At 45.9% G+C, this 11,752-nt stretch overlaps 1 protein-coding gene across 1 annotated transcript in view; it reads right to left on the bottom strand.

Annotated features, from left to right (window-relative positions):
- Positions 1–11,042, bottom strand: part of RASAL3 (RAS protein activator like 3) — a 31,464-nt gene extending 20,422 nt beyond the window's left edge. Inside the window, exons 1-2 of the mRNA XM_063294467.1 lie at positions 10,937–11,042; positions 9,943–10,351 (exon numbers count right to left, since the gene is read on the bottom strand). Of these exons, the coding sequence (XP_063150537.1) occupies positions 9,943–10,351; positions 10,937–10,999 (472 nt within the window). The 5' untranslated portion in view covers positions 11,000–11,042. The remainder of the gene's footprint in view (positions 1–9,942; positions 10,352–10,936) is intronic.
- Positions 11,043–11,752: the final 710 nt, after the last annotated feature.

An 11,752-nucleotide genomic window follows, 5' to 3' on the forward strand; every position in this document is an offset into this window, starting at 1 on the left:
TTCACTGACAAGGAGATTGCGAGAGAGCTGGATAGGTTTAGCTTCGAGAACAGATAGCCAAGTGGAGATTTAAACATAATTTTTAATATTCTAGCTTTGCAGATGTGTCCTCATCTACCACTAAAAAATTTACTTTGCTACTAGGACCCTTCCTCAGGGTCCCTTTCACAGATGTATTCAAGCAGAGAGCTGATCCTTGGCAGCCATGTGTCAGAGGTGCTTCAGTTTGGATTCTTGCCCTGAGCAGAGCATTCAACTCAATGGCCTACCTGGACTTTTCCAGCAATATGATTTTATGAAGCTCTATAGATAAATCAATTATAATTTAATCTCAAAGTAATTTTCATCACTGTGATTTTCCTCACTTGCTCCCACTTCCTGGATCATTGACTTTGATAGATAAAGAAATAACGCAGAGAAGAATGACACTGAGGTGGGATGCCGTGAGAAGGGTCAGGGATCAAATCTTCTGCTCCCTCCTCCCAGCTTGCAATTATGAATGACTTCTAATTAGAAGCTTAGAGCAACTTTCATCAGATACAACAGAAGCAGGGGGACTGTGATGCTTTGCCCACCTGGCTGCCTGCACGGTGCATACTATGAACTACCGCCGTTAAGTGAGGGGACACTTTGCGAAAGCAAAGCAGGAGCACTTACATAATGCTGTTTTCTATATGATTACCTTTCCAACCAAAAATAAACGTTGACTCAAATATTGAGCTGCCTTTTGTAGGAAAGTGGCCAGCAGCTACCAGCTAGTTGCTGAATAAGGACATTGCACAATATCTTTATTCACATCTGTGATTGCTTTCAGTTTTAGTCAAGAGTTTGGGGTATTGTGATAGCAAGAGGATACGGGCGACTGATCCGTGCAAGTCTGCAACCACCTCATATATTCTGACATAACTGAATAATTAGGATGTCTGGGTTTCAGGATCAAACTGAATAAGCCTAATCTTACCTATTTTTCCACTATTTATACAGAAACTGTACATGCACAGTGCATTACCTGGGGGATCCGTCTTTTATATTTTAAAGATACAGTCATTCAGATGAGTTTAGACAACAAGTTTGGGGTAGTGGTTAAGGAACCCAGCTAGAAATTGGGAGACTGAAAGTTCTACTCCCACTTTACACACAAAGCCACACAGGGTCAGACCCTCTCTCTCAGCCCTAGGGAGAAGGCAAACCACTTCTGGAAAACTTGCCCAAGAAAACTTGCCAGGAGTCAACTGACTTGAAGGCTCAAAAAAATACAAATAAATTAAACCACTGACATCAGAAATGGAGGGTATCACATTATTGGATAAAGCAACAGTCTCTGTTAAGAAGCTACAGTACAATTTTCCCCATGCAGGAGGAAACTACCCATGGGAATTTGGGTAATCTGGGAAAGAAATGTGACCTATGGATTGAATATAGCCTCCAGGCTCCCGCCTCCTCCACTTTTGGGGTCTTTTTTCCTCCAGTATCATGCAACCCCCAGTCAGTGAAAAATTGCTGATTTGGGGTAAGGCATCTGGGAGTGTGTACATGTATGCGTGTTTGTTTGTTTGTTTTGTGGTACACCATGCAAATTAATCAGAATAAGGGGACTTCCAGTGATTTCATCATAAAAGCAGTAATATCTTTTTAGATAGAAAGATATGTATTTGAAGAATTGCTGCAGCTGCATTTCTACTGCAACTTGTTGGCTTGAGGGCTACACCAGAGTTGGCAGGATGCTTTTTCCCCTCGTTTTATTTATGTATTTGTTTGTTTGTTTGCTTTTATGTGTGTTTTTATAATAGCAAAATTGATCTCCCAATTAACTAAGCTGCTTTTTATTTATCAGTAGTGGGTACATAATGCTCTCTTTTTTCAGTGTTCTAGCTCCAATATTAATAAACAAAAAACACTGCAGCATTTTCTCTCTTTAACAGATGGAAGAACTAATAGAAGAGTGAAATTACTGAAGTAGGTGAAGGTCAAAGCTCTCTTTATTTCCATTTCTAGGGCTCTGGAGGGTTTTAAGAAGAAAAAGGGTACCTTAAGACTGTGCAAATGTTAAATAATACGTTTTGCTCTTTGAACTCCATTTTCTGACAAATAAAGGGCCCTAAAATTTTGGCCCTGCCCACTCTGGGGGCTCTGGAAGTTGCAAGCAGGGGACAAAGATAGCACACCTGTGACCTAACATATAGGCAGGAAGTTTTCAAGCAAGCACCAGTTCAGCACCTTTAACTGACTGGTTTAGAAATTACTTGACTGTATTTGAAACTTAAAATATGTAAATAAATACACGCCGTTACCCCCCAAATTAGAGCTGTGAGACTTGCAGGACTCATAATAGAAAAGCACATATTGCATTCAAAATGGGGAGCCAGGAGTGGGAAGCTGGAAGGCCAGAGCTGAGGCCTCATGAAGTCCCCTGAGCAGCAAAGGATACCTCTAGATGGATGAGTCCTGATACTACCAGGATGTGGGTTACCCCATTAACCTTCTTAATAGATTTATTTTTAATTAAGGGGAGAAAACAGAAGAATTAATGGAAACCACAGATGAAGGTAGTAGTATCCTCTCCATTCCGTGTCTACTGCAGTGCATGAAAGGGCATCAGATACATTTGCAGCCTCTTTTATAATTGCAGAAAGAGTAAAAAAAAAAGTATTTACAGTATTTTATCTTCCACAACACAACAAAACACCTGCCATCATTATTACCACCATAATTTCCATTTATATCTTGCCTTCCTGGCCATAGTGTAATTCATTTTCTTATTACTATGGAAATGATCATAGTAAAAAAAAAATCTTAAAACCAGCAAATTTACAGGACAATCTTAAACACGTTTACTTTAAACACATCCTACTATGCCTAGTCCTGCCTTAGGCACGAAGCCAGCTGGGTGTCCTTGGGCCAGTCACTCTCTCTCCACCCTGGGAAAAAAGCAAGGGAAAACCACTTCTGAAACAATCTTGCCAAGAAAACCGCAGGGACTAGTCCAGGCAGTTAGTCAAGACTGACTTGAAGTTACCCAAAACAAAATAAAAGCCTCATACTTTATGTTGTATGAGGCTTATTTCCAGGAAAAAGTGGACAGGATAATCTGAATTAATATTCATTAGCAAATGAGCCAAAATGCTTTCTTACATTAATAAATGCTACATTGCAAGCATTCACATTGGATTAGCAAGCTCAATTTTTATACAGCTCCCTTTAATTGCAGATAATGGCTTGCATTCAGATTAAAAGCTTAACCTCATTTCTTGCTTGCCCCAAGACAAAGATGTCACCAACAATTGTATTTATTCATTTAAAAGACTTACATGCCCCCCACCCCCACCATTTTATGTACCATAATTCTTGGCAGCTCACAAAACAATGATAAAAATATCCAAAAGTCATAAAACCATCAGAAAAACTCCCAGCATCCCAAAGGTAGAGTAATACTCCCCCACATGTCAGCATTCCGCTTTACTGGCCTTCAGGCTCACTTTACCCCAACGCTTGTGGGGAGAGCCAGCTTTTCAAGGCCTTCCAGCCAAAGCTAGGAGGGAAGGGGCCTGCCAGATCTCAGGGGGAGGGGGATTCCAAAGGGCAGGTGCCAAAGCGCATTGCTCAGCTCCCGCTAAATGGCAGCATTTAAAGGAAGGGACCTAGAACACACCCACCCTATCTTGAGCTGGTGGAAAGGGCAGATACCCTCTGGTCCTGCAAACAGCCTGGCCCAGTGCCATTCAGCGTTTTATAGGCAATAACCAGCGCCTTGAACAGTACCCAGAAAGGAATGGGGAGCCAGTGCAACTCACCCAGCAGCGGTTTAAGCTGGGCAAACTGTGGAGTACCCTGAATTGCTTATGCTACTGCATTCTGGACTAATTGTAATTTCCAGATGATCTTCAAGGGCAACCCCATGTAGAGTGTGTGGCAGTAATCTAACTGGGAAATGAGCAGGGCATGAGTGACTGTGAGTAAGGCCTTCCAACCCAGGAATGGGTGCAATTGGTGCACAAAAGGAATCTGTGCAAAGCCCCCCCTAGCCATGGCAGCCCCCTGCTCTTTGAGCAGGAACTATGAGTCCATTTCTTAAGGACACAAATACCCAGTTTTGTCCTCAACCTCCCTCGGCCCACTGAGAACGCAGCCTCCCCATCTCCTTACTCTGCTTCCAAAGGGGTTTTCCACCTCTGTTGCCACAAGCCACACTCTATGGTTAGATTGCCATGAATCACTTCAAAGTAAGTTTAGGGGCGTGGCCTCCTGTGCTCCTGTTGGCCATCTGAGGCCACTGCAGACACACCTTCCTGTGCTCCCTGGCCACCGGCCTTCAGGGCCATTCGTCTTTTGGCAGGGGAAGAATCAGGGCTAGCTCACATGGACAAAAAGCCATCTTTCCCACCCCTCTTGCCAGACCACAGGAGAAACCGGGAGAGGAGGAGGGGTGGTCCTCCACTTCCCTTCTGTGATGCAGCTGCCAGTCTTGTAACTTAGATGCTGCAGCACCAAAACTGCAGAGTGCACATACCTTAAACACACACCTGATGGTCTTTCAAAGACTAACATGTGCCCTATTGACATGTGTCTAGCAGTCCTCCAAAAGACTGCTGGACAGTGGAAAAGCCCTGTCGTTCCTGCTGCCGAAAGGTGAGTGGTTCTGAAAACCAATGGCCAGGGACTGGGGGTGGGAGTGGGGGAGCCTGCCTAAATTAACCTCGGTTAGCCAACAGGAGCCAGGCATGCCCCACCCCAGCACTTATCCTGGAAAGATTCACTGCAGTCTGATTGTTTTGCATAGCTCCTACTGGCAGAACATCCACAGCAGAGCAAGGGCAGAGGCTACTTTCACAGAGGGCCAGGGTCAAGATGCGGACAACACTGTGTGTTCATGTCTTCAACGAAGTGTTAGAGGGACACTTCTGTGCTGGGGCAAGCAAGGCATGCAGATGTTTAGTTTGCCTTTACTAAATTAAATCCCATTGATATCAATCACCTTTCTCTAAGGCTGCACTCACACATCACTTTAGGCAGAATTAAAGTGACCTTCTCAAGAAGCCATCACTCAACTATAATTTTGGACAATTACAGTCACCAACCTTCCATTCTTGGGAAAGGTTGTGGAGAAAGTGGTGGGGCTGCACTTGTGGGGTACCACAGAGGAAGTGAATTATCTGGACCCATGTCAGTCGGTTTCAGGCCCAGGTAGAGCATGAATATGACAGCGATCATACTGGTCTTGGATAGGGAATGTAGCCCTCCTGATGTTGCTTGATCTCTGTGAGCCCTACAAAACTGACCAGACCAAGAAACAGATGCCAGGTGTGACTAAAACTACTATTACAGGCAGTCCTCACTTAGCAACTGCCTCAGACAGCAACTGTTCACAGTTACGACAGTGATGAAAAAGCAACTTGCAACCAAGTTGAGAGCGTCTCTCTCTCAGTCATATGTTTGCCATTACAGTCAGTTAGTACATGTTGTCCTGTGTAAAATCATAAGCACAGTTGCAGTCACATGGTTTTTCACTTAACAACCACTTTGCTTAACAACCAAGTTGCTCGTCCCAATTGTGGTCATTAAAAGAGGACCACCTGTATTAAGATTGGCTACAGTAACCGAATCTTGCAAGTCTGAATGTGCTTCTCTTCTTTCTTTTATCTTCATGTGAATTTGGGGGGTGTCGGTCTGAGATGCTTTGGGGGCCCTCCCCCTGGTCTCGGCTTCTGCAACGTTTATCTGCTCATTGCCTTGGAAATGGATCTTCTCTCTCTCCATCAAGGTCATCCTCTTTACTCCCCACGTTGTCTCAGCAGCTTTTAATACCATTAATCATGGTATCCTTCTGGACCACCTCCAAGGCTTAGGGATGGGGAGCACTCTTCTGCAGTGGTTCCTTTTACTTAAAGGTGTGGTTCCACAGGGGAGAGATCAAGTTCTAGGCTCCTTGATTGTGAGATGCCTCAAGGTTCGACACTCTCCCTGCTCCTATTCAACATCTGTGTGAAGTCTCTAGGCAAGGTCATCCATTGACACAGATTAAGTATCATTAATACACTACTGGTACCCAACTCTACATCTCACTCCCCAGCCAAACAGGTGATATTGTCGAAGTACTATCCAGGTGTCTGGAAGCTATTTGGGTATGGATAGAAAGAAACACACAGAGATTTAGTCCCAGCAAGACAGAGTGGCTCTGGGTTTGTAAGCCATACAGTTCCAAAGAGATACCAACTCTCTACACAGGATTGTGGTCTCCTAAACCAAACTGGCTCATAATCTGGGAGTCCTCCTGGACTCACAAATCCAGTTTGAGGAGCACGTGGGAGCTGTGGCCAAGAAGGCCTGAGCTTCATCTGGTGCATCAGTTATGGCCTTTTCTGGAATGAGAGACCTTACTTTTCTGGAATGAGTCACCCCTCAGTTGGACTACTGCATTATGTTCTGCATGGGGCTACTCTTGAAGAGCATTCAGAAAATATACCTGGTCCAGGATGCAGCAGCTCATCTAATAATGGCTGTTCCTCGTTGCACTCATATAATGCTGCTGCTGCTTTGGGGGCTGCACTGGCTACCAGTTGGCCTCTGAATGCAATTCAAGATGCTGGTTGTCATCTATCCCTTGATAGTTTAGGGCCTGGTCATCTGTGAGACTGCCTTCTCCAAATGACATCTGCCCACTGGATGAGAACCAATAGGGTGTGCTTTCTCCAGGGGCCCTCAGGGGTTGCTATCTGCAGGGTCTGTGGAAACATACCTTTTCTGTCATTGCCTTCTCCCATTGGAACAGCATTTCTCCAGACTTCCGATGATCAAGAATGAGCGGAATGCTGGGGTCCATGCTGCCCAAGTCCTCTCACTTGGCACTGTTCAGGCAGAAGCCAAGAAATAAACCACAGAAATGCCTTCCATTGGTTTCCCTGGCAGTTATGGAGGGATCAGAGCCTACAACAAACCATGGCTTCTGACCCTGACCTTTTAAGAGGGCAAGAAGGCAGAACTGATGGTTCAGATGTTACAATAAGCCAAATGTAGAAAGACTTTCTGTGATTTGTTCTGCCAGGAGAAACCTACTAGGACCAATCAAACAATGTGCAACTACATGATTAACACTGAATTCATAGAATCCTGGCTTATTGTGATATGTGAATATTTGCTTCAAGTCTAAGCCCAAACTATTATGTCTGATTAAAAACACAGAAATGATTAGGGCTTTTTCAAAATGGAGCCAATTAAAGTGTCTGTTAAACGAGCATGCCCATTGTTACCAGATTGCAAAAAGTTATTGAGAAAAGCCAGATTAAGAAAAGCCTGTAGATGGGAGGTGAGCAGGACAAACAAGTCCTTCAATGTTCAGCTCAGCTGTTAAATGGGTTGCAAAAGGAGGGTGGAGGCAGGCTGAGGCTGTGGGAGGAAATGGAAAGGGGGGAGACTTTTAAGGAATACTTTGTGTACAGTTTTTTTTAAGCTTAACATTGTCTTAGAAATAGCTGCCAAAAAGTGTTCTCACTGGTTCGATTTGTACCCACAATAGAATATAAGCATCCAAAGATTTAAAAGAAGAGCCCTACAGAACAACAATGTGATCTAAAGCACAACACAATCAAGCCTAGCTGCATCTTAACAATACACAGAGCCTGATCCTCATTCACACCCCAGGGTCACGCCCAGCTCTCACACCACCGCATTTCACAAAAGGGCTGCTGCCAGGGAAGCAGGGTGGGCAGCCCACCACAAAGAGGTTCACAGAGCATTGCAGAGAAAATGCCTTTTGACAAAATAAGAAAAGTAGCTGTTCTGCTGGTCATTTAACTGGGACATGTTTTTATTGTGGCTCTGGTCAAGGTTCAAGCAGAAATCAAAACTGAGCCATATCCCTGTGATCTCCTGACACTCCATTTTCACAAAACCCAAAAGGTAGTACAATGGAAGGATGTGTAGACCAAGTACAAGTGTGGTTTCTCCCCACCCCCAGAGAACTTTGCTACCTACTTAGTCAGTAGCCACAACACTTCCTTTTGCATAGAAGCTTGAAAGACAGTCGGCTGTTCTATTGCACAAGAGGTTCTAAAATGTGGCTAAAAAACAAGCATTATTATTCCCCCAAATGGACAAGGAGAGGCCAATTCCTGGACAGAAGGGGAGGCTCATCCCCTAAGGATTCGGTGGGTGGTGAGGAGTGAAGGAGAGCCCATATACAGGGACAAAGTCCTGAAATCTGTTGCGTAATAACTAACCTGGTTTTCAACAGGCCAGGACTATGCCAATTTAGCTCAAACAATCCAGATTCTGTGGCATGAATGAAGCACACCAGTTGAGGAGATTTGAGCATGACGTCTCAGCTCTGCCTACAACCCACTGGAGAAGCCCACCATCACCACTGCTTATCTTTTTTTTGGCCCCAGAAATTGCCCTAGGCATGCCTGCATGTTTTCAAAAGCTAGTACTTTTTTAAAAAGGGAAATCATCAGGGTGCTGTGGTGCTGAATTTTGGATAAAAAACACAGAATGAACCCTATAAATACATTAAGGGACAGTAGCACCTGACAGGATGGAGCGTATTTGTGAGCAAATGGAGGGCAGATGGCATCTGCTTATACCCTGTGATGCTCCCAGCCATTCCTGAAACTGGCTTGACAGATTTCTGTCCAGATTGCAGTGGTTTGGCACCAGGGCCAGATTGCTGTTCAGTCTGGACTACAGTATGGTGCCACAAGGCGTGATTGGTCATTCCCCTGCGTCTTGCCCTACACATCAGTGCAGGAAAGATAAGCCTCAGTGGCTGGCCTCTGTGTGGGCAGCCAGCAGGTTTCCCAGAGCATGTCTTTTCCTTTTAGGGACTGTAACCTCCTCACTTGCCCTTGTTCTTTTCCTTTGCTTTCCCAGATGTTTGCACCCATGAATACCTTCATGCCCCCTTCCCATGTTCTCTCTCTCTTGATGCTAATGCAGACTGCCCCCCCATTACTTTGATGCTACCATGATTAAAACAAACAGAACATATTCCTTTTTTCCTGTGTGTCTCAACCTTGGCAGCTTGAAGATGTGTGGATTTCAACTCCCAGAATTCCCCAGCCAACCTTGCCTTCTGGGAGTTGAAGTCCACACATCTTCAAGCTGCCAAGGTTGAGAAACACTGCTTTGTTCTACTGCAGGTCCATAGAAACTTTGTGGCAATAAAGAATTGATGGTTTGGGTACACAGAAAGCAAAGAAATAGCATTCATTAAAACTTTGCAGCTTTGTTCCAACAGGTCCACCTTGCAAATGAAAGTTTAACTTACAAAGGGAAAGGGAACCACTGCAGTACAGTGGGCACAGGGTAGGAAAGAAAGGAGAGTATGCTGTAGCCACCCTGCGCAGAAACCGAAAGGGTGGCCCTGAGAGATATAAAGGTGGAATTAAGGTGTGCTGGCAGAAGAGGCGAGAAAAACAATGGCAGCCAGGAGGCTTTATTGGAGTCCCTGGTCGTTATGGGCCATTGTTGGATCAACTGGAAGGGGAAAAAAGGGAGCTTCGGACAAGCTGAGACCATGGCAGCCCAGGATGAAATAACCATATAGAGCAGTGACCATCCACTGCAGTGGAGGGGGCATGCCAGGTGCTGTAGCCAATTGGAGTGCCTGGTATGTCACTACATTGGAGTGAAGCATGGGAAACCAACTGTTTAAGACACTCAGGACAGAAAACATGACCTTTGAAGCTGAGCTTCAAAACACAGGCAGGGAGTGCATTTATAGAGGGAAGGCAGTGAATAGAGGACTTTGCTGTCCTTTCCTGCCATCAAGAAATGGCAGCTGGCAGGTACTGGTCAAGGGGTAAGCAGAAAGTATAGATCTGACCTTAGCCCTTGGCCCAGTTCTGCACACCTGCTCTTCCACACTGGCTCCCCCTCTCCAGTCCCAAACAATGAAGAGGCCCAGCTGGATCCATCACAAAGCTGACCAGATAAAGTAGCTTCCCTTACCTTTGTTTGTCTCCTTTGTCTCCCTCACTGGTTGGGAGGGACCCTCTTGGTTCTTCCAATGAGACATGGAGCGCAGATACCTCCTCACACTAAGCTTGCTGCTTCTCTCTTGGGCCTTGCTCATCCTGCTGGGCAAGGAGAAAGCCCTCTGGAAGACAGACATCTTAGTGGCCACCCTGCTGTCTTGGGAGGCCAACGGTGGGAAATGGCTGTGGCCAGGCTCGGCGGCTTCACTGTCAGGCTGGCTGCGTACTCGCTTCCATTTCTGCATCTTGCCCCTGTGCCTGCTGCTTTCTGGTCCGCAGGGAGCAGGACCCTGTTCTGGCACCTCCTCCCCAATTGGCAGTATTGTCTGCCATAGGTAGGCCCTCAGTAAAGACGAGCCCTCTGTTCCGGGCTGAGCTGCCATCTGTCAGACAAAAAAGGAAAGAAGAGCCATTTCAGAAAAGCAACAGCACTAGCCAAGCATACCACAGTCAAGGTAGCGTTGAATTTGGATTTCTGACCAAAATTCTCTCTTCTGACTTGGCAGTTTCTCCAAGGACACGTGGTCTGGATCCCTCCCGTGAGCAGCCAGAAGCCAAGAGGCATCTGTCTGTTTAGATGATGGAAGGATGCAATTGCTTTCCACTTCCCTGCTTTCAGACACTTGGAAGGTGGGCGGGGAGGTTCTGCCGATGGATAGCCCTTGCTAAGGGCAGGTCACTTTCCAGGATGAGCACAATGCCACTCTACCCTTCTCACTCCGAGGTGCATGGTGGGTACTGCTCACTTTTTCCAAAGAAGATCTTTGTGCCTTCCATGGCAAGAAACAAAAACACACTGGCAGCCCCACTGCATCCTACATTGCTGTTTGCCTACTCAGACTCTTCCTGTGATGAAAGAGCTTGGCACCACAGAACTTCCGGTTGTACCTCGCAGGCCAGTCTTGCGGACCCTCAACGTGAAATACCCTCAGAGTCCACCTGCTTGAGATCATCCCAAGAAAGCTCACCCCGCCCTTGTTGGCAGCCCTGCAGAGTCCACGGCCTAAGTCCAAAAATGATGGGTGGAGCATTGCGACGCTTGCATCTTGAGCAACCAGCTCTTCCCCGGCTCACAGAACCTGTCTGACCACATCCCTTGCACGCTGCAAAGCCACATGGCCCAACCTCCTTACAAAGTGCCAGCTGCTGAGAAGGGACTCTGCCATGGGGAACGCCGAGCAGAGAGAAGTTGTGGGTCCTGCTCTTCTTACTAAGGTGGTGGTTTTCTGCTAAATAGCTCTTTTCACATCTCTAGGCTGGTTTTCTTTCTGGGGTGGGGTGGGGGTACTGTGGAGTACTCCAGCCTTAGTAGGGCTAAATTGTAGAGGAGAAAGAGGATGAGAGCGTGTTTTTTCTGGGGTGGATTCTTTCAACCAAAGAAAGGGAAATTTGGCTTAAGTACATCTGCAGAGCAAAATTATCTAGGGCGTCTTTATGTAGGGATTCATAGGCTGATCTTGTGTTGCTTGATAGATCAGGGAGCCACTGAACTCTGCTGAATGGAGAAGGATGGAAAGTATCTTGCAGCCCCAGTAGTAGATTATGTGCAAAAGTGAACATGCCTCTAGACCCTGACAACACAAGGAGAGACAGGAGGCATGATACCAATGAAGCTAGGGATTACCCTCTTGGGCCCATGCTTAACCCCACCACTCCCTTGTACCCACATGTTCTTATTTCCAAAATCCTCCTCCTCCTCCTCCTCCACCACCACCACCACCACCACCACCACCACCATCACCATGTTCCTGCTTAATTATCAGAAGGCATACAGAAATACTCTT

Source organism: Candoia aspera, chromosome 2 (genome assembly GCF_035149785.1).
Source record: "Candoia aspera isolate rCanAsp1 chromosome 2, rCanAsp1.hap2, whole genome shotgun sequence".
Taxonomy (NCBI): Eukaryota; Metazoa; Chordata; class Lepidosauria; order Squamata; family Boidae; genus Candoia; species Candoia aspera.